The 22677-nt window shown below is 37.0% G+C and overlaps 1 protein-coding gene across 1 annotated transcript in view; it reads left to right on the top strand.

Annotated features, from left to right (window-relative positions):
• LOC126298412 (uncharacterized) overlaps positions 1–22677 on the top strand; it is a 538508-nt gene that overhangs the window by 56990 nt on the left and 458841 nt on the right. Inside the window, exons 3-4 of the mRNA XM_049989733.1 lie at positions 927–1190; positions 17667–17974. Of these exons, the coding sequence (XP_049845690.1) occupies positions 927–1190; positions 17667–17974 (572 nt within the window). The remainder of the gene's footprint in view (positions 1–926; positions 1191–17666; positions 17975–22677) is intronic.

Here is a 22677-nt window from a genome sequence, read left to right as displayed (position 1 = left end):
TATTGTACCATTCATCCCCCAGTGGATTCCCCCCCCCCCCCCCCCCCCCCCCCCCCCATCCCCAGGAATATTTCATTCCAGGTGAGTGTAACCTCAATGTTTGCGTGGTAGAGCAATTATGGTGTATGCATACGTGGAGACAGTGTTTGCGCAGCAGTCACTGACCTAGAGTAACTGAGGCGGAATAAGGGGAACCAGCCCGCATTTGCTGAGGCAGATGGAACACTGCCTTAAAAACCATCCACAAGTTGACTGGCACACCGGGCCTCGACACTAATCCACTGATCGGATTCGTGCTGGTGACCTTGACACCTTCCCGCTTGGAAAGGAGGGTGTTAGACCACACAGGTAGCCAGACAGGCTGATAATATATTACTCACATAATATGTTTTAATGCTGTTAGAATTTTCTGTGTTTCTTAAATACTTCACTTATTAAAAAAAAAATCATGTATGCTCTTAAAAGCTACATAAAATAGAATAACATGATGAACTGATGTAAACAATACAAAAGGTTATTGTATTATATTACATTAACTTCCTTACAAAGTTATGGCTTTGGAGGATAAACTCACTCGAGTTCACTAGTTATAGTGCAATGTGGGTTCATAAATTTTTCAAACAAATGCTGTAACTTTTTTAATTGCCCATACTACTTAATTCTCGAGAATAGCTTTGATCTTCTGAAAATATCTTTTTCCTTTTACAAAATAACTCTATTTCCAACAATACATCATTCTGAATTACTATTATTATTATTATTATTATTATTATTATTAGTAGTAGTAGTAGTAGTATAAAAACCTTTCATTATAGTGGAGTTTTTATAGTTTTCTAACTTCTATTGTAAATTGTATCTGTAACAAAAATTTAATGTAATATCACCACTTTTCTCACAACATTTTAACGATGGTTTCTCCTTTGCAGTTTCATGACTGTTCAACATCACTACATAATGGAAATTTAGGCGACTATGATGAGGAAAGAAATCATTTAAAAAATATACTGTTACCAAACAATTCTCATCATCTAGAGAACCAATTTATTGTTCATTATCAACAAGGCTATGCACAATCAATCAGTATTTTGAAAGATGAGCCATTGTGGTCTATAAATATCAAGAGAAGCCTTGCAAGTATTCTGCAGATGGATATATCAAAATTAAGTCAAGGTGCTGCTAAGACTGTGGAGGTACAAGGGAGAAGTATGAATTATGTATCATAGTTACATATTAACATTTTCCTTTTTTTCTGTATTGAAAATGAAAAATTGCAAATTCATCCTAGAAATCACATCAAAATCTGACTGTATTTGCAATAGTCGTTTATTTTGATTGTTCTACTTTTAAATGCTAAATAGTGCCTTTTTTGTGAATATGACTGACAGAACACATAGCTAGCAAAATTAAGGAATTCTCTCTTCCACTCTAAACTTTGTCAATCCTCTGGCTGCAAATGAAAACCAATTGTATCTGAAGAACAAAGGTTATTAGCATAAAAATCATAAGGAAAGTACTCTGCCAGCAACCATTCATTTGTAGATAACAGGTGGTTGGATTAGTGAACATGACAAAAACTGAGTATGCTTCCTTTTTCCAAATTAAACTGTAATCTTCACTGCTCTCAATGCATTTAATTAAAAAGATTACAGTTTTCTGCTTTATCCTGTCAGAAAATAAAGTAATTTTGCACAGACAGGGTCACCATTTGGTGAAAACATCTTGTCCCTTAAATGTTATTTACATTTAAAACATGAAGGAGATAAATGAGGAAATTTAGGGAACAGAATATATGGTGAAGCACATTATTCTGCAAAACTTCATAATGTAATCGATAAAATAACATAACATATTAACTACTCTGTGGAAGTGAGTGAAAGTGCAGTAGCATGTTGCCATAGGCCTCCCAGTCATGCATAGATAGTTGGGCATCACATGGCATGAAGTCAGTGGAACTACAGCACCGAATGGGCTGACCCCACAACATGAGACATTTGAAGAACAGGAAGAGACAGTGGGTGTCAGTTAGTGATCACCTATGGAGCACTGTGGTGGTGTTCTCCATTATGACATGGCCCAAAGAAAACATCTGGATGACTTTATTTATTTATTCCATGTGATCTGATGGTACACAGTGTGTTGCAGATGTCGGAAAAGTACATGTGGAAGAAATACCAGGAAACTGGAAGAAGAATGGAATGTGATGATTGTAGCCCAGGAGTTTGTTATTGCTCATAGCATTGTTTCACATTATAGGGAGCATTCTGAACCACAGGCACTGCTGCCAGAATGAGACAAGGTAATCAGTTGTGGTCAAATGGAGCTGCAGATGACTGCTACAGTGTGCAAACAGGCAAGACAGGACCCATGCCAAACAGTGGGTGCAGTGGTAACCACATTTTACAGAACTCTAATACAAACAATCTCATGCTCCATAGTGACATGATGACTGTGGGGGTGGTCTTTCTACCCAGTTGACTAGTACACTGTGTTCCATTGATGCCCACACATTGGTGGCACGGTTTTTTATGGTAACAAGACTATAGAAGTCGACCAACAAGGAGTGAGATCACGTGCTCTTCTCAAATGATAACAGATTTAGTCTGAGTAGTAATTCTTGTCATTCCCTTATAGGGCAAAAATAATTAATACCCCCAGGAACATGGTCATACATCATTGTTTTGGTGGTCCAAGTATTATGGTGTGGCAAGGCATAATGTTGCATGGGCATACTGATCTACAGCTCTTTGAATGTGGTATGCACACCAATCAACATCATTTTGAAACTTAACTGCTTCCCCACCTACATCTCTTCAGGGGTGTGTTCAGCCCAGACTTCATTATTATGGATGATAGTGGGTGACCACAATGAACAATGCAGATGGATACCTCTTCATATACATCTAAGTTAGAGGCTACATGTCACATTGATTTCAACTTTAATTGTAATTTACTCCAAAATTACAAGATAGTTGCAATATATTTAAAATTATTCAGGAGCAGGAAGTGAAACATAAATTTTACGTTTGTTTTAGGACATGCTGTCAAAAATTGTAGTCATTCTATTACATGCTTTGACTTTTTTCTTTTCTCTCTCCCTCTTTTCATATAACATGTGGAACTGGCGACCTTTCTTAATTGATTTCAACATCTGATTTCAGTATTACTTTCAATTAATCATAAACTCTTGGCCAAATAACATAATACATTATTTAACTGCATACTAGCACATAGTTCCACTCTGCTTGCTTAGCCTAAACTTCTCACACTGCTAGGGAAGATATAGCTGTGCTACTCCAACTCTTGCCAGATCTCACAACACACTCAAACCAAAGATATAATTTACATATGAACGGAATGTAACACAGAGATTTACATAATAATTTGATTTTATAAAATGAATTACTTACTTGAAATGCTCTAATTTTATATTGTAATTATGAAAATAAATTAAAACCATTACTAATAGCTGGTTTCAGGTACAATAAAAGTATGAACATAATCATTATATATAGAAATACTGCTTCAAAAATTAATTGTTCAAAATTTTGCATATAAAAAAGATACAGTGAACTTACTAATACCATACCATAACATAATATGAGGAGACCAGTATCAGTTGACAAACTCCCATACCTCAAATGAATTATAATACACCCAGAATTCCACACATAATGCATTGTGGGTGGGATTCTGTCACCTTCCAGAAACTAAACGGTATCAGTTTCTAGTTTTTCATACAATTAAGACATTTTTGTAAAGAGTGAAATGCGACAAATCTAAAATGTTAATTTTCCTTGTTGTAAAATGACTTTTTACATTTTTAAGTTAGAATACATCTTTCTTGCTGTTAACATGCCCACATTTTGATCAACAGTACATGATCACATTCCACAATCTCACTCTATAAGTTAAGTTTCCCAAGTCATTGCCCTCACCAGATGTTTTGTACATTCCTGGAATTATCTGCACTAGCTGACCTAGAGTATCCACACACCTATTAGTGGACAGTAATATGGGGTGTGTCTATCTTTCACCTTTATGATGGCTTGACCTCTAATGGGGCACTTTCAATCAGGTATCTGAATATCTGCTGAGGAATGGCAGCCCATTCTTTATCAACAGCTGAAAACAGAGAATATAGTGACATATGTTGGATTCTGGGGTCTTAAGAGAAGTCAACATTTTAACTCATCCTAAATGTGTTCTATTGGGTTTAGGCTGGAACTCTGGGCAGGCTGGTACATGTGAGGAATGTTATTGTCCACAATAACGTGTTCATATTCTTTAGCATTTAGCATTTTCTTAAATACAATGAGGGGATCAAAGCATTACCATGAAAAGTACTTCTGTACTGTAACACCAGTTCCTACATATTTTACTTTTGGCAAGACACATGATGCCAGGCACCAATAGTTGACTTGGACAGATTTAGAAGAATTGAAATGTCCGTGATGGATTTTTACTCAGATGACATTCAATGATTAGTTCACATTCAAAGCCACTGCTTCTCAGCTGACACTGCAATAGGCCCTACCTCCTGTTTACTATTGGGACAACCTCCCATGATGTCTATAGGGGTGCCCAAACACTTTTGATCAGTGTTAACAGCAGTGTTAGGGTGACGTGTCAAAAAAAAATCATAAAGGTCAGAATCTGGTGAAACTTCACAACAGGAGGGAACGTGTGCACATAGCACCTAACTTAGATATATCTGAAAATGTATCAAAAAATTAATTCTGAACATTGAATGTAAGTGTCCTATCTACATCTTCATCTATTCTCTGCAAAGCATTGTCAAGTGCATGGCAGAGGGCAATCATTATCAGTGTCACTACAAAAGGAAACTTTTGTGTTAAACAGTCTATGAAAGCTGTTCCAAGTAATCGTTATCTGTCACTTGGTACAACTGACTAGAAATTACAAGTGAACATAAAATTAAATATTAAAAATTTGAACACACAGTATTTATGTTCCACAATATTTTTTGATAGTTTGTTATGAACCACTTCTGGTTTACCTAAACAGGACAAGTCCTGAGGGAAGCTTGTGATATCATGGAAAATTTTAGATAATGTGATCACAATTTTGTTAATTAACATTCTCTTATAGTATGTCTTTGATGAGACACACACCACATTTTTTAACACACTACAACGTACATGGTCTTTCAGTGCACACTCTCATAATCTGACAAATATCTCCAGTTTGCTTTATCCATTAAATAATGTTCCATCTGACATAGCTTACAAATGACAAGGTTTTGTTTCCTTACACATAATCACTATGCATGTCTTATTACTTTAAAAGTATGCACATCATTACATTTGGCTGCTGTTAAGAAACATTACTGTGAAACAGTCGAATGGTTCGTAGCCTGACAGCATGACCTCATACTAAATTTAATGAATAGGTATATTACAGAACAAAGAGAAATCAGTACAAACATAATTCAAATTAACACAAAATCTACTTCATACTTTTAGCTGACATAGTTCCATACTTTGACAGCAAGTTTTCCTTGAATATTAAAACTTACAATAAAGTGATACAGTTGGTCCAGCCAACTATTTCTTTATGAGCAGTGTTTTACTTATTAATGACTGTTTTATGGGTCATGTTTGTAGGGTTTTAACTCTGTAACATTGTGCAGTCCAAATAACTTCTTGCATTTTGGCATTAGGGTGTGGTTTTTCCTTGATTTCAAAGGGGCCTATACAGATGTCAAAAAATTTCTTTATTTCTGAAGTCATCAATTTAGTTTTTTCCTGTGTTTTTACTAAAACCAGATCTCCTGTCCTGAACTGTACTCCTTTACTTCTTACATCGTGTCTCTGTTTTCTTACCTCTCCTTGCTTTTTCATAGTGTTCCTAACAGCTGTTTCCCTTTCCTGGGGTGTCATAGTTTGACAAGGTTGGAAATCAACATTCTCTGAAATCAAGTTTGCAGGTCATCTATTAAACATTACCTCATAAGGTGAAAAACCCATGGATGAGTGCTGTAGGCTGTTCATTATATCCTCGAAGTCAGTGACATTTTGAATCCAATTAACATGATGTTTACTACAATACGTTCTGCAAAGCCTTCCAATTTCCCTCATGTACCTTTCTGCTAGGTTGCTTGATGAGTGACAGACAGAAATCAAAATATGCTTTATTCTTGTATCTTCAATAAAATTTTTCCATCATTTAGATGTAAACTGTGACCCATTATCAGACATGATGGCCTGGGATATACCAACATTTGTGAAATAATGATTCGTCAGCTTGATGATAATTTGTTTACTGGTTGCTTTCTTTAATTGGTACAATTTTATAAATTTAGAGAAAAAATCAACTAAAACGAAGATGTAACTGTACCCTCCCCATGGTTTTGGTAGTGGTCCATATAAATCAATAGCTATCAATTCAAGGTTTTTAATTGGTAAAATGTTTTCAATCAACTCTTTAGATGTTTGGTTACTCAGTTTTACTCTCTGACAACAATCGCAGGTTGCAAGTTTCTTCTTCACCCTCCTACTGATATTATAGAAGTATACATTTTCCTGTGCCTTTTGTATACATTATGTTGCTCCACAGTGTCAGAAGCTTTCATGTATGTAACTGATTAATGTGTCAATACATTGCTCAGGCCAGCATGGTTTCCAACTGTCTAAGTCAGGTCTAGGTCTCCTAAACAAAATCCCTTGTTGTACTTTATAATATTGATCTACCTTTTCTCCTCCCTTTTTCCCTATGTAACTTTTAACCAATTTCCAATTTTCATCATGATTTTGGTTTCTACAAATATCATTACAGATTTTTAGTATTTCAGCTTCATCTTTTACACCCTTTATGTACATAAGTTTGAACTCTTTCTCCTCTTTTCCATAAGCATTTTCAAAATATGCATCCACTGGTACTCTGGAAATGGCATCTTCAATGACATTATGTTCACCCTGAATAAATCTGATCTCATAGTCAAACTGTTGAAAAAATAAAACCCACCTTGTTATACAGTCATGATAGAGTACTGCACTCCAGAATGTAGGACAGTGCTTTATGGTCAGAGAAGACAATTACTTTGTGCCCTAACAGATAATTTTTAAACTTATTGAATGCCCAGTGGATAGCAAGTAGTTCCTTCTCCATGACTGTTGGCAAAAGCAATAGAATGGTGTTCTAATTTTCCTTCTACTTCTATGTTTTGAAACAAGTGTGCCCCTAAACCTGTCTCACTAGTATCTGTCATTATACAGAATGGTAACGACATAACAGGTCTATACAACATCTGACTTTGGGACAGTTGTTGCTTTATTTCCACAAATGCATCATGACATTCTTGTGTCCAGTCCCAAACAGTATTCTTTTTTAGCATATTACATTAGCAGTTTGCATTTTATATAGAATCCAGTGGGACCAAAAAAGGACTTGAGTTGTTTCTTGTTCTTGGGAATAGGAAAGTTTACAATGGCCTCAAGTTTATCCTTATCAGGTGAGATTCCCTTTTCTGAAATATTATGTCCCAAAAATATCAGTTCATTAACTCCAAAACTACATTTTTCCAATTTTACAGTCATTCCCATTTCCCTCAATTTTGCACATACTTGTCTCAAAAGGTTTAAATGATATTCCCAGGTTTTTCCAGTTACAAGAATGGCATCTACAAATATTATTAATTTTGAAGACAATTCATCACCTAATACAATATCCAATGCTCTGATAAATTCAGCAACAGATACATTCAATCCAAAAGGGACAACACAATATTGGTAACTTTTGCCACCATGCAAAAAGGCAGTATACTTCCTAGAATCAAGTTCAAGGGGTATTTGGTGAAAACCAGATGTCAAGTCTATACTACTCATAAATTTTACATTATGAAATTTGTGCAGAAGCTTGTCCATATTGTCAGGATGGTCATTTTCTCTAACCAAAAACTTATTAAGGTGCCTAGAATCAAGTACAAGTCTAACCCCACCATTTCTCTTGGATACAACTACAAATGGGTTGTTCTATTATGCACTTCTACTTCTTTCTATAATCCCCCAAGTTTCCATTTTTTGGATTTCCACTTCCACATCTTTTTTCCTGGAAAATGGAATGCCATAAGGTTTTAGGAAGAAACGATGATGATCTCTGAGTTGAAGTCTGCACTGATAGTCTTTTACCTTCCCTAGTCTCTCACTAAATGTATACTGAAATTCCCATAACTCTTCTCTTAGCTGATTTTTTTGACTTCCACTTAGATTTACAGCTTCCTTCAATTTGACTTAAACTAATTCTTCGAAATTTTATTCATTTATATGATCAAAGAATGAGTTACCGCTTATGGCTTGGTTACCTACATTGCTTACAACAGTTTTGATATTGTTACAAGAATTACCACAGATACATCTACATCTACACCTACATCCATACTCTGCAAGCCACCTGACGGTGTGTGGCGGAGGGTACCCTGAGTGCCTCTATCGGTTCTCCCTTCTATTCCAGTCTCGTATTGTACGTGGAAAGAAGGATTGTCGGTATGCTTCTGTGTGGGCTCTAATCTCTCTGATTTTATCCTCAGGGTCTCTTTGCAAGATATATGTAGGAAGGAGCAATATACTGCTTGACTCTTCGGTGAAGGTATGTTCTCGAAACTTTAACAAAAGCCCGTACTGAGCTACTGAGCGTCTCTCCTGCAGAGTCTTCCACTGGAGTTTATCTATCATCTCCATAATGCTTTCGCAATTACTAAATGATCCTGTAACAAAGCGCGCTGCTCTCCGTTGGATCTTCTCTATCTCTTCTATCAACCCTATCTGGTGCGAATCCCACACTGCTGAGCAGTATTCAAGCAGTGGACAAACAAGCGTACTGTAACCTACTTCCTTTGTTGTCGGAGCTAAGGATGAACATGTCTGTTTTCAGGATACTATTTTTCTCAGGTTCAGTAATTATAACACTCTTTTCTTCCCAAGAGAAGTTTACACCCACTTTTAAGACCTAATCCATGCCTAAAATAATATTTTCTTCCAACCTTGAGACCACAAGTCAACCTTGCTCAAATTCCACATCTTCAATTTCAAATATTAACAATACTTGACTCTTAACTACCCTACTTTGCTTACCAGTGGCTGATTTTTTCCCCTACAACCGCCATTTCTACAAAGTTCTTACCATCTCTAATTTTATCTCTAAATTTTTCTGGTATTGCACATATGGGGCTTCCTGTATCAATAAGACAATTTCCACTGATTTACTCTTATTTTAATGTATGGACAGCCTTATTCCTTTTCATCTGCTTTCCCCTCAGAAACCTAATATAATAATTCTTTTTCAATTTCTCTATAATTTCCATCTACTTCCTCCCTTTCAGTCTTCATTAACTTTACGTGAGTGCAGATTCTAAGTTACTAGTATCAAGTTTACACTTTGGCTGCACACAAAATAATTCAGTACTGTTTATGTACCTTTCACTCAGACTCTTTCTCTTACTCTCCCACCAGCTTGACCATACAGTTCTACTAATTATACCTAGATGATACCAAAAAACTTTGCTAGTACAACTCTCATTTACTGGTTCCACAGAATTTATGAAAATTGGCTTCCTTTACTTTCAAAAATCTCATGCAAATCTAATTCTTTCCAATATTTTCACTTTTTTTATCACTTTGATTAACCATGAACTGATCAGGACAGACATGTAACAATTGATTTTCAGCTGTCACTTCACCATTCTTATCATATTCTTTTGTTTCGTCACCACAACTATAGTCAAGTTTCAACACTTCATTATTTATTTCAATAAAGACATTGTACTCGCCTTCTGTTTTACTTACTATATTTTTCATCTCTACTCTGGTATACTTTACTACCAGTTTCATTTATTTCTCTCTGTTCCTCACTTTCTATGGTTGATCCTTTCTCCTGTTGCTTAGGTTTATCATCAGCTGACTCATTATCACCTTCTTGTGTGAACCCCCCCCCAATTCTGAACTAAAACATTTATTACTCTCTTCATGATTAGCTCACTCACCCCTTTTTGCCCAGCTGTAAAAACCATTTAACATCTCCTCATCTAGAATTGAATAAGAACTTTGATCTCTCCTATGTTTATTTTGCGGTGGTCTACTGTGCCACATAGCATTCCAAATTTTTGTATCAAATATAATTCACTTGTTATTCCTCATATTTCACTTGTTTGTTAATGGTACAGTTATTTACACTATTAGGTTTTGGGTGAAAGTTAGTGTTCCTTTTTTGTTCCTATTTACACCATTGTTTCCCAGTTTCTCCCTCTCCCATTATCGCTGTACTCTCTTGTTCTATCATATTGGTGTTCATTCTGAAAATCTCTATTGTCCCTTCTAGGATTCTCCCCATGGTAATCAGAATTCCACCTCCCACTGTAATGGTTTCCATTACTAAACTGCTGCACATTTCTCTCCATTGCCCTGTCTAATTTGTCTATATATTTTAGAAACTGGTGTAAACAGTCGTCAGGTCCATGCACCAATTCCCACTGTATTCTTTCAGTTTTAAGAGCATCAATTTGTGTCATTTCATCAAATGGTTTATCTAGATGCACCAATTTCCAATGTTTATCTCTGCAAAAGTTCTTCATTGAGTGATTTCTGCCCCTGAAACTAGTCCCATTTAAAAATTCACTTTTTATCCTACCCTGTTGAGTCTCAGACCAAAACTTATTTAAGAAACTTCTTAAAATCATCAAATGTTTTCCACTCAAAAAAATGTTGGTTTGTCCAAGACAAAGCTTCCCCCTCAAGAAATTTTTTGACAAATTTAATCTTTAGATTATCAGACACACCAGGAACAAGACTGTCAGAGCAGTATTGTAAGAAGTCTACAGAGTGTAAATAATCACAAGGAAAACTTTTTACAGGTAAATTACTCCACACACTTCCATCATTCATACAGAGATTTTTAGTCACAAAATTACCTTGCATTTCATTAAATCTCTTGTCTATCACACTTACGTTACATGTTACATCTACATCTACATCTACATCTACAAACATACTCCGTAATGCACCATACGGTGTGTGGCGGTGGGTACCTCATACCACAACTAGCATCTTCTCTCTCTGCTCCATTCCCAAACAGAACGAGGGAAAAATGACTGCCTATATGCTTCTGTACAAGCCCTAATCTCTTATCTTATTCTTGTGGTCTTTCCGTGCAATATAAGTTGGCGGCAGTAAAATTGTACTGGAGTCAGCCTCAAATGCTGATTCTCTAAATTTCCTCAGTTGCGATTCATGAAAAGAACACCTCCTTTCTTCCAGAGTCTCCACCTGAGTTCCTGAAGCATTTCCATAACACTCACGTGGTGATCAAACTTACCAGTAACAAATCTAGCAGCCTGCCTCTCAATTGCTTCTATGTCCTCCCTCAATCCAACCTGATAGGGATCCCAAATGCTCAAGCTGTACTCAAGAATAGGTCATATTAGTGTTTTATAAGCGGTCTCCTTTACCAATGAACCACATCTTCCCAAAATTCTACCAATGAACCGAAGACGACTATCCGCCTTCCCCACAACTGCCATTACATGCTTGTCCCACTTCATATCGCTCTGTAGTGTTATGCCCAAATATTTAATTGATGTGACTGTGTCAAGTGTTACTCTACTAATGGAGTATTCAAACATTATGGGATTGTTTTTCCTATTTATCTGCATTAATTTGCATTTATCTATATTTAGATTTAGCTGCCATTCTTCACACCAATCACAAATCCTATCCAAGTCATCTTGTATCCTCCTACAGGAACTCAAAGATGACACCTTCCTGTACACCACAGCATCAGAAGTAAACAGCCACACATTGCTGTCCACCCTATCCAAAAGATCATTTATGTAGGTAGAAAACAACAGCGGACCTACCACACTTCCTTGGGGCACTCCAGATGATACGCTCACCTCCAATGAACAATCACCATCGAGGACAACGAACTGGGTTCTATTACTTAAGAAGTCTTTGAGCCACTCACATATCTGGGGACCAATCCCATATGCTCGTACCTTAGTTAGGAGTCTGCAGTGGGGCAAACAGACTCTTGTGTTTTGTTTAATTCAACATCTAAGGAATTAACATTTGATTATGTATCTAAACTTAATTTGCCCACCCTCTCCTCCACAGTTCTTTGAGCTGAGGTTAACCTTTCAATCCCTTTCCCTTGACTTGAGCTAGATGTGGCCAGTTTATTATCTAAGACTTATTTTCTACAGCCTCAATTTTGGAGTTCACACCTACCTAACTGAATTTTCAAATTTAAGATCTCTTCTTTCAATAAGTCACCATTGCTTTTCATTTTTGCTTCCAGCAATTCACTAATTAAGTGTGATTTCACTTCTAGCAATTGACTGGATGTATTTATTTTAGATTCTAGGAATTCACTATTTGAATTCATTGCCATTGTAAATACAGACTGCATTTGTCTCATTCTGGCAAACAGTAACCTTACCCAGTCCTGTTGATCTGGTTTTCTTTCAGTTTGTGAGTCATCTGGATCATCACTTACACTACACATGTTTGAAGCTAACATTTCTCCAACTTCCTTTTTAATTTCTTCTGATAGCGTCATTAGACACAGTCTTGACAAAAAGTTTAAAACAAAGAGGAATTGTACTTACCTTTTCACGTTGATCACAGGTCTACCTCTCCAATAAGCCAGTACTTTGTTGGCTCTCACTCTTTTTCTTGTCCAGGAAATGTGCACAGTGATATTGATGTCTCATGAATTATAAATTTTATACTGTCCTGCAAACAAAGCACAATTAGCCTCATCGCACTTAACAGTAATATCCCAGACAAGCCCCCAAGTTTAACAGACCTCTTCCTTCCTAAATTTCCACATTCTATATGTTGTCCTACTCCTTTGTCTACATGGTGACTTCAGGATCTACAGGAGGTTCAAATTTATAGACAGAGGTCGTTAACAAGTATGAACAGTGTTGGTACTTAGCATTTATGTTGATCTCTTTGTTATTGTCTTCATAGTATATCTTGGCCTTGTTAAGTCTAGGACTGATTCCACTGAGAGGTTCCTATGGTTTTCTTTATGTTAGGATGAGACTAACAGGTTTGCAAGGTAGCGTGGTATTTTGTTTTTTAGAGAAAAAGTTATTTTATTTTATACACATCACATATTTAATAAATCACTCATGTAACACTTCTACACCAATATAAACTAAAACATCATCTTCCAGACCTTGTGTTCCAAAGATCCACCTTCTCCCTGCATGACCAAAGATAACAGTCTCTTTGAGTTGTTACATATGAAATCAAAGACAATATTTACATAAAATATGACAAGTAAAGAAATTACAGAAATACATGATTTTACGTTCTGTTATAAGGGGGGGGGGGGGGGGCAGAATGCAAAACTATTTAACAGACACATTAGACAATTAAATAAATATTTGCAGCATTTGATTTCACATCACAGTAAAATTGAGTTTACATTGGAGTTGGGACTGACTATACACACCTTACCATTGACATTACCAAATAACAACATTCATTCAAAATTACAGGAAAGTAAATTCTACAGACACAGTAATGAAACAGTTCCCAGCATCCCATAACACAGAAACATTTAGAATTCAACTCCATGGTGCCTGTGTGCTATCTTACGCAAATTCAAAACATACTAATTGAAAAAAATTAAGTAAATAACATAATCCTACCCTGATTGACAGCATACTGAGTAGAAAGGAGAGACAGAGGATAACAGCACTTTTGTGTCATTTTCAGAAAACACTTAACCACACTAATAACAAATAGGCCCCCATTCTATATGTAGACAGGACTTTCCAGGTGCATGCCAACAAATGAAAAATCAGGAAATATGCTCAAGCTTTTTTTAATAGGAACACTGTTGTCTACATTCTGTTCAACAGTGAAGATAAGATTTCCCCATTACAACAGCATGGACTTTATAGTCTCTGCAATTTGTATGGAAAGTTATTAAGATAGTCAGTCAGGTAGGACTGTAACTAATACACTGACTGAGCATGAAAGAAGTGGGGGACTGAAAAAGAATAATTCCACCTTTGCCGAAAATGCTTTTAATGACAGTTGTTCTTATGATATTAAGTGAGATGTCTTCCACAGTGGAATTAAGGGCACAAAACTAACATTAATTGAAATTCTGCCCCTTAATAAACAGTGATCAAAGAATCCTGGCCTCGTCCTTAATGAGTAAACAGTCTTAGTGTCATCCTTACTAAAGTATCAGCAACAAGTTAATATTTTTCTCAGCATTAGATTATATGCTTGTTGTAACTGTTCCACATGCACATTCCACAGACTTTTTTCACCCCTCTGCCCCCCCCCCCCTCCCCCCCCCCACCCCTCCTGGAGCAGATTTGTTTGCCACGAAGACCTAGGCTGTAGGAAAGGGACCGTTTGATGTGGAATGAGTGGCAGCTGTCATAATGGAGGTACTGTTGCTTGTTGGTGGGTTTGATGTGGACGGACGAGTGAAGCTGGCCATTGGACAGATGGAGGTCATCGTCAAGAAAGTGGCATGGGATTTGGAGCAGGACCAGGTGAATCTGATGGAACCAAAGGAGTTGAGGTTGGAGAGGAAATTCTTGAGTTCTTCTTCACTGTGAGTCCAGATCATGAAGATGTTATCAATAAATCTGTACCAAACTTTGGGTTGGCAGGCTTGGGTAACCAAGAAGGCTTCCTCTAAGCAATCCATGGATAGGTTGGCGTACGAGGGGGCCATCCTGTCACCCATGGCTGTTCCCTTTAATTGTTGGTATGTCTGGCCTTCAAAAGTGAAGAAGTTGTGGGTCAGGATGATGCTGGCTAAGGTAATGAGGAAAGAGGTTATAGGTAGGGTGACAGGTGACCGGCATGAAAGGAAGTGCTCCATTGCAGAGAGGCCCTGGACATGCGGAATATTTGTGTATAAGGAAGTGGCATCAATGGTTACAAGGATAGTTTCCGGGGGAAACAGATTGGGTAAGGATTCCAGGTGTTCAAGAAAGTGGTTGGTGTCTTTGATGAAGGATGGGAGACTGCATTTAATGGGTTGAAGGTGTTGATCTACGTACACAGAGGTGCGTTCTGTGGGGGCTTGGTAACTAGCTACAATGGGGTGGCCGGGATGATTGGGTTTGTGAATTTTAGGAAGAAGGTAGAAGGTAGGGGTGTGGTGTGTCGGTGGGGTCAGGAGGTTGTTGGAGTCAGGTGAAAGATTTTGTAGGGGGCCTAAGGTTCTGAGGATTCCTTGAAGCTCCACCTGGAAATCAGGAATGGGATTACCTTGGGAAACTTTGTATGTGGTATTGTCTGAAAGCTGACGCAGTCCCTCAGCCACATTCTCCCGACGATCAAGTACCACTGTTGTGGAACCCTTGTACGCCGGAAGAATGACGATGGATCGTTCAGCCTTCAGATCACAGATAGCTTGGGCTTCAGCAGTGGTAATGTTGGGAGTAGGATTAAGGGTTTTTTAAGAAGTGTTGAGAAGTAAGGCTGGAAATCAGAAATTCCTGGAAGGTTTGGAGACGGTGATTTTGAGGAAGAGGAGGTGGGTCCCACTGTGACGGAGGACGGAACTGTTCCAGGCAGGATTCAATTTGGATAATGTCTTGGGGAGTCAGATCATTAGGAGTAGGATTAGGATAATTTTTCTTTGTGGCAAAGTGATATTTCCAGCAGAGAGTATGAGTGTAGGACAGTAAATCTATGACGAGGGCAGTTTGGTTGAATCTGGGAGTGGGGCTGAAGGTGAGGCCTTCGGATAGGACAGGGGTTTTGGATTGGGAGACAGGTTTGGAGGAAAAATTAACTACTGAATTAGGGTGTTGTGGTTCCAGATTGTGTTGTTTGGAATTTTTGAGGTTTTGGAGGGAGTGGAGCTGGAAGTGGGAGATTGAGTAGATCGGAGAGACTGGGTTTGTGTGCAATGAGAGAAGGTTGAGGTTCGCTGGAAAGGTTGTGAAGGGTGAGTGAGTTGCCTTTCTGGAGGTGGGAAACCAGGAGATTGGATAGTTTTTTGATATATATATATACCTTTGGATGACATACTTCAGACTTTTCCAATCGCATATATCATATGGCCTTATTATATAGGGACATCCTACCCATGTTGATAATATTTTAAAAATATAAAAGAAACTTTTGTGCTTAATTTGTAACACAGGGCATTTGGAAAATTTTTTGTGCGCTCTTCACCAGGCTCAAATTACTTAGTGTTGTGTGAAGAGCGCACAAAAATTTTCCAAATGCCCTGTGTTACAAATTAAGCACAAAAGTTTCTTCTACATTTTTAAAAAATTATCTACATGGGTAGGATGTCCCTATATAATAAGGCCATATGATATATGCGATTGGAAAAGTCTGAAGTATGTCATCCAAAGGTAATCCATGTTTACCATGTCCCTAAGTTTCGAAAGGACGTATGATACCTGAGATATCTTTTTGCAGACATGATTGGTATGTTCTTGCCAATTAAGTTTGGAGTCATTGTGAACACCTAGAAGCTATACTGATTTAGTTTCTATATCCTTTGTATGCCTAGTATGAGCTGTGGTGCCTTCTCGGGGTTACATAAGAGTTTATTAGCAGTAAACCAGTCCAAAGCTATGTCAAGATATTCTTTTATTACGTGTTTGAGTTCAGAGATGTTCTGATGAGAGGTAAACAGTGTAGTATCATCTGCATAACATATGACAGAATGTGGTATGTTGTAAGGCAGGTCACTGATTGCAACAATGAAAAAGAAGGTTCCAAGGACAGATGCTTGGGGAACACCTGTGTCTATCTCGAGCAAGGAAGAATGCATATTCCTGACTGAAATGAATTTTTTCCTGTTGTACAAGTAAGAAGTGATGATGGCTTAAGTTCTCTCTTGCAGCCCATAGTATTCCAATTTATTTAGTAGGATGTCAACAAGAATGCAATCAAATGCCTTGCTTAAGTCACTTAATACAAGTAATACTTCACTTTTGTCTTCAATGTCAGATAATGTTCGATTAGTGATTTCTAGATCAACAGCAGTTGTGTTTTTCCCTGTGTGAAATCCAAACTGAAAGTTACAAATAAGAAGAAGAGAAAGAAAAGGAAGAAAAAATATGCTTCTGCATTAAAATGAGGTCCACTTATACACAAGCCATAGTCATTGAATGAGTTTTTTTCTGCAACATATCCCATTTTTTCAGTAATTGGACCTAATATATGTACAGAACATATTTGACAGTAATTTCTTGTTACCGGATACTGAAAGATCCATGTCTGGTTTATAATGGACTTGTGATGCCTTGTTTGCATTTCAAAAAATTAAGCATTTCCATGTATTTCCAGTTACTTTTGTTTTTATTTGTAATTGCATTACTGGTATAATGTTTATTATTGTGTTGCCAAGTGTTCACCTAACCTATAGTGTTATTTATTTATGAATATGAGTTCAAGATTTTAAAACATTAACAGTAGGAAAAAAAGCTTGTGTTCTCAAATTAGCTCTAGTAAATCCTTTACAGATTAAGTATTATAGTCCTGAATGCTACAGTGAAGGAATGATAAAGAGTGGATTGTACCATAAAATAACTTTTATAGCAATTTTTATTTAAATACTTTTGAAACAGTGTAATAACACATTGTAGCACTTAGTCAGTTTTGTGTAGAATATGTATTAATATTTTATCCATGTTTTTCTTTTTTCAGAATACATTATATGGGAGGCGTACTGTGGAATATATTATTACAAATGGCGGAAAAAATGTAACTGTTCGGAAATTTTTTGATTATGAAGATGTATATAAAGTGACTGACTTTCCAATGAAAGTTTGGTCTAATGTGCCTTTATTGTCTTGTGCACCAATACCACAGAATCTAATTTCATCCAGTGAACGGGTGTATTCACTTGCAAAAGTAAATGCAGACGTACACAAATTACTGAAAGTAATTGCTGTTGGAACCATTAACTTACAAATGTTCCCACCAAATGGGGAGTTGCAGTACATTTTGATAAAGTAAGTGATTATAAGTATTATGTAGAAGTATGGAGTAACACATAAACAGCAGACATAAAGAATACATTTTTAATCTTTCTGCAAACTTACTTATGCATGGTTATAGAAAATTACTGCAAATGAGATATATAAAGCACTTTAACACACAAAGTATTCTAAATACAGACATTTTTATTCCAAAAGTCTTACAATAAATCACACAACTTTCAGTTTTACTAATTACATTGTAGAAACAATAATTTGAAACTCATAAGATTGATATGTGATTGCCCCAAATGTTCTAGCTTTGTGAAATCTGAAGTTTCCCCAAGGAAAGCAGACTTTTAAGTTGTACATGTAAGAACAAAGATGCAGGAAATAGAAATCACTACTTAATAATTAAAATGGCATACCAGTTTCATTGGAGAGAGCAAGTATGAGAGGGTGAGAAGATATGTTAGGTCACCCATTGTTTCTCACATTTATAAAATGACTTACTTCTGTTAAAATAATAAGAGCTAATTTTCACTCTTTGCATATAATGTGATTCACTTAGTTGAAAAACAGGTGACAGTAAACTTGTGATAACATTAATCAAAACATTCATGTAAATTCTAAATTATTTTCTGGAATATAATGCTGTAAAATTGACACACCACCTGACAGAGTCCAATGATGGAGGTGCAGTGTTACTGCATGTCTGAATTGTTGATATTGTTTGTGTACAACTCTTTTTAATCAGCGAAAATTGATACACCATCTACGAGAGTCTGATGATAAAGGCGCAGTGTATGCTGTGATCAGAGCTTCCCTGCATGGAACTGGAGACTACAGAGCAATTTCATATGCCCTGTACAATGCTTGTTCCAGAGCCTGATGATCAGGGCACAATTTACATGGCAATCTGAGTGTGCCTCCCAAATACAGTAATCAGCACATTCTATGTGAAACACCATGCAAACACTGATTCTTGCTGAATCATATGGGAATTATGATTTTAGCTTTTATTTCTTGCATGATAATATTTTTAAGATGGTCCAAGTCCTCTTGGGTGTATGTTGCTAACTTATCTCCATATTCCAATAGAGTCTGCAAATAGAACTTTGAGGTTACCACTTTATCAAACAAATGGTCATTATATGTAATTATTCCACCAGTTTTAAACTCTGCAGATATCTTCTCTTTTTCTAGATGCACAATGTTGAGACCACCTCATTTAGATACCTTGTAGCCATACTCTTCAAGCAGATCGAAACAAGAATGGGAGTTTATAAATAACCTTTGGAATATCATCTAATGTAGCTAGCATCTTGGAGTCATCATTTTCTGTGACTAATCCACATATGGTCACATTTCATGGTGTTTACAATAAATGCTTATATCTTTTACTCCCCAGTCCTATCCAGATTTTCCAGTTTACTGTGTTTAAAGCAATTTGTAAACCTTATCACATGTGCAAAGGCTTTTTCTTTTTCTAATAGTAGATTATATTCTTCTTTTATTGCAGTTGTTTTTGTCAAATACACCAGTTTGTATTTTTGAGTTCAGCCTCTTCCACTTTTAGTTTCCTTTTGTGCACATATAACAAGTTAACTGTACTGAAAGTAGTATTTTTGTAATAGGCAATGGTTTAAGTCTGTTCAATGCATTGTCTCTTTTTCTTAAGACCTGTACAATAACAACATTTGTGAAAACCAAGCCTTATTTGGGGATATTTGTATATGATGTCTTTGTGGAGCACAATGTCCTGAATTGTGAAAAATACATTTCTGCAGCTTTAAGATAACACTGACTGCCAATAATTTACCCACAACACCACAAGTTAGGAACTTCAACCACATGAAGTTGCCACTGTAGTAGAAGACAAAGCCAGACTTGTGCTTTAAGGAAGTTAAGAGCATTTTCGAGCAGCGTGGTGTCTGTGAATCCACAGAATGTTTTCACTGTGTTGTGGCCCAGCTCAACAATGTAACATCTGCAATTCTGTGTCTCTCAAAATTTCGCAAGGAAGATGAAAAAGTAAAAATAGAAGATCAGCAAGTAGAGTGATACGAGTTTCTTAATGTTTCCAATGATAACTAATTAATTTGATATTGTCAAATTAGGGGCAATAGGCATTCACAATACAAACTGACCATTGACTGTTGGACTGCCTATGTATGGGAGTATGGACAATTGTATGATGACATCATGTCCCCTCCCCACTGCCCTTCACCTAACTCTCCACTCCCCACACCAACCATTTCTTAAGTCATGCACCTTCTTTGGAAATGTACCAGCAGAGAGATTCTAAACCAATACACACACATATATAACTCTCCCAAAAACAAGCGAATATTCTACTGCCATTTAAACTGAAGGAGCCGATCAGTATATATCTCAGGACTGGCCATCTTGTTATCGCTACCCCACTTGGAGACCAAGACACAACTGTCGTTCTATCTTTCTATCAAAGTAAAATAGAACTTTAAAGAAACCAAAGTCATTTTCATTATATATCAAAATATATACCTCTCTTAAATGGTGTAATCTCATTGTGTTGCTTGTATTTTAAAATTTTAAAAAGTTTGTTGTTTTAATTAATTCTTCTGCCTGAGTCTATAATTGTTTTAAATTTTTCAGTTATGCTTAATCTAAAAATTGAGGTTTCATAGCTAATGTCCAATTCAGTAAATAATAGCATGAACATTTTTTTTTTAAAAAAAAAAAAGCTCTGGACAGAAGTCAACAACATTTAATGAAATGTGGCTTTTTCATCAGGGTCATAATGTGCTCCACCTCTGGTGGTATACGTTATTGTAAAGACATTGGTATTGCTGGTGTTAATGTACATATTACACCAAAACCTGAATGTGGTTAAATCTATGCAACCTCTTGGTGCAAGGAGCAATTGGCTCTTAAATTAAGTGCCACAATGTTATTGCCCCATCTGAATTGTATATATTATTTACCAAAATATGTGGAGATTCGTTTTGTAACAGTACAAAACACATGCACCTGCTTATTAGCATTACTGGTATAACTTACAGGTTAAGACACATATGATGCAAAAAGTACTCACTTTGTGCAAGGCACAATTGATCCCCCAAATTAAGTGCTTCATTGCTACCCCATGTCTAAACTGTTTGTATTATTTGTCAAAACCTCGTTGACGTGCCAGCAGAATCAGTACCGTGGGCCTTAGTGGCAGGCTGAATTGTGAGCTTTGGTGTGCACGAAATGATAATGACAGACTGCAGAAGGCTGAATTGTGAGGTTTGGTGTGCATGAAATGATAATGACAAACTGCAGAAGGCAGTTTGAATCTGTACTTCTTCATGAGGTTTTACTTCTGTGTGGCTGTGCACATTTATGAACTACCAACCACTATCTCGATATGCAATAAAATGTTAGAAAGGTTTTATAGAAGCCTAAAAGTAGCCTCAATATGCAGTGGGGAGAAGTGAAAAGACACACTACTACTGGTTCTCTTGATTCTACAAACTGTGATTGAGGACAACTTGGACTGGTCGACAGCCTAACTGGTTTGTAGGGAATGACTGAGGCTGCCAGCAGAGCTCCTTTCTGTAAAACTGAAGCACCTCCAAACGTATGAATATGGCAGTCTTCATCTTAGAGCTGCAACACAGAATGGCTCAGATTCATCAAAAGCCAGTGCAGCTCCATAGAGAGAAACCTGTTTTTATCCATAAGGACCTGTTCACCACATTGTACATCTGGGTCCACTGTGACCACCTTACAGAGTCCATACAAAGGACCTGAATGCTGAGAGAACGCATTTTTCATTGATTGGCATAGAAAACAGGAAATGATTTCAATTGATAGGCTGATCCCTGCCCATACTGGATGAGGATACCAACAGGTGACCCTGACGGGGATTCGAGAGTTCACACACATAGCCTACACTGAATGTACTGGCAGGACAGGAGGATGTTACGGCCACTATGCACACTTTTGCCTGCACATCCAGCTGTAATTACCAGGGCCATGAGAATTGTGAGGCATCGACTTTCTGACATTCCTGGTGCTCACAGTTTAGAAAAAGGAGGAGGTTGGTGTAGTGATGCAGCTATTGATCTGTGAGACAAGAATAAAATAACATGACTCATGTGTTTGATCTTTTGTTTCACCTCTCTTTGTTTGCTGTTTATCGAATTCTTTGCCTGTGTATCCTGTTTGTAATTAAAGTTTTTTATATAGAAAATAAACCTGCGTTTTCTGGACCAGTGTGGATTTCAGTAAGGAATACCTCTCACTTTCCTAGCTACTATAAAATCCTATAGATATAATGCAAGCACAGTGTGTAGCATTGTGTTGATTCCAGTATCAGAAGGCAGGCATCTATGGCAACACACACCGCACCCTTATCATTAGACATTGGACACAAGTGTTGAACAGGAGGCTCTGATCATCGCATACACTGCACCCTGATCATAGGACTCTGGCAGGCAGTGCATCAATTTTAGCTGAATTATAAGAAAGTTTTGACAAACAATACAGACAATTTAGATGTGAGAATAATGTTGTGGTACTTAATCTGAGGATCAATTATCTTGTGCCACAGGAGTACAAAGATTGAACCACTGTCCCATTTTGCATCATATGTATCTTAACCTCCCCAGTAGTGCCAATATCTCTGTGTAGTTTGAAAAATAATACAGGCAGTTTAGTTGTGGGCACTCAACCTGAGGATCAGTTGTGCCTCTCATCATATGGGTACTAAC

Source organism: Schistocerca gregaria, chromosome X (genome assembly GCF_023897955.1).
Source record: "Schistocerca gregaria isolate iqSchGreg1 chromosome X, iqSchGreg1.2, whole genome shotgun sequence".
In the NCBI taxonomy this organism is placed as follows: Eukaryota; Metazoa; Arthropoda; class Insecta; order Orthoptera; family Acrididae; genus Schistocerca; species Schistocerca gregaria.
Note: the sequence above shows the minus strand (reverse complement) of the source record. Positions and strands in the feature narration are given on the sequence as shown.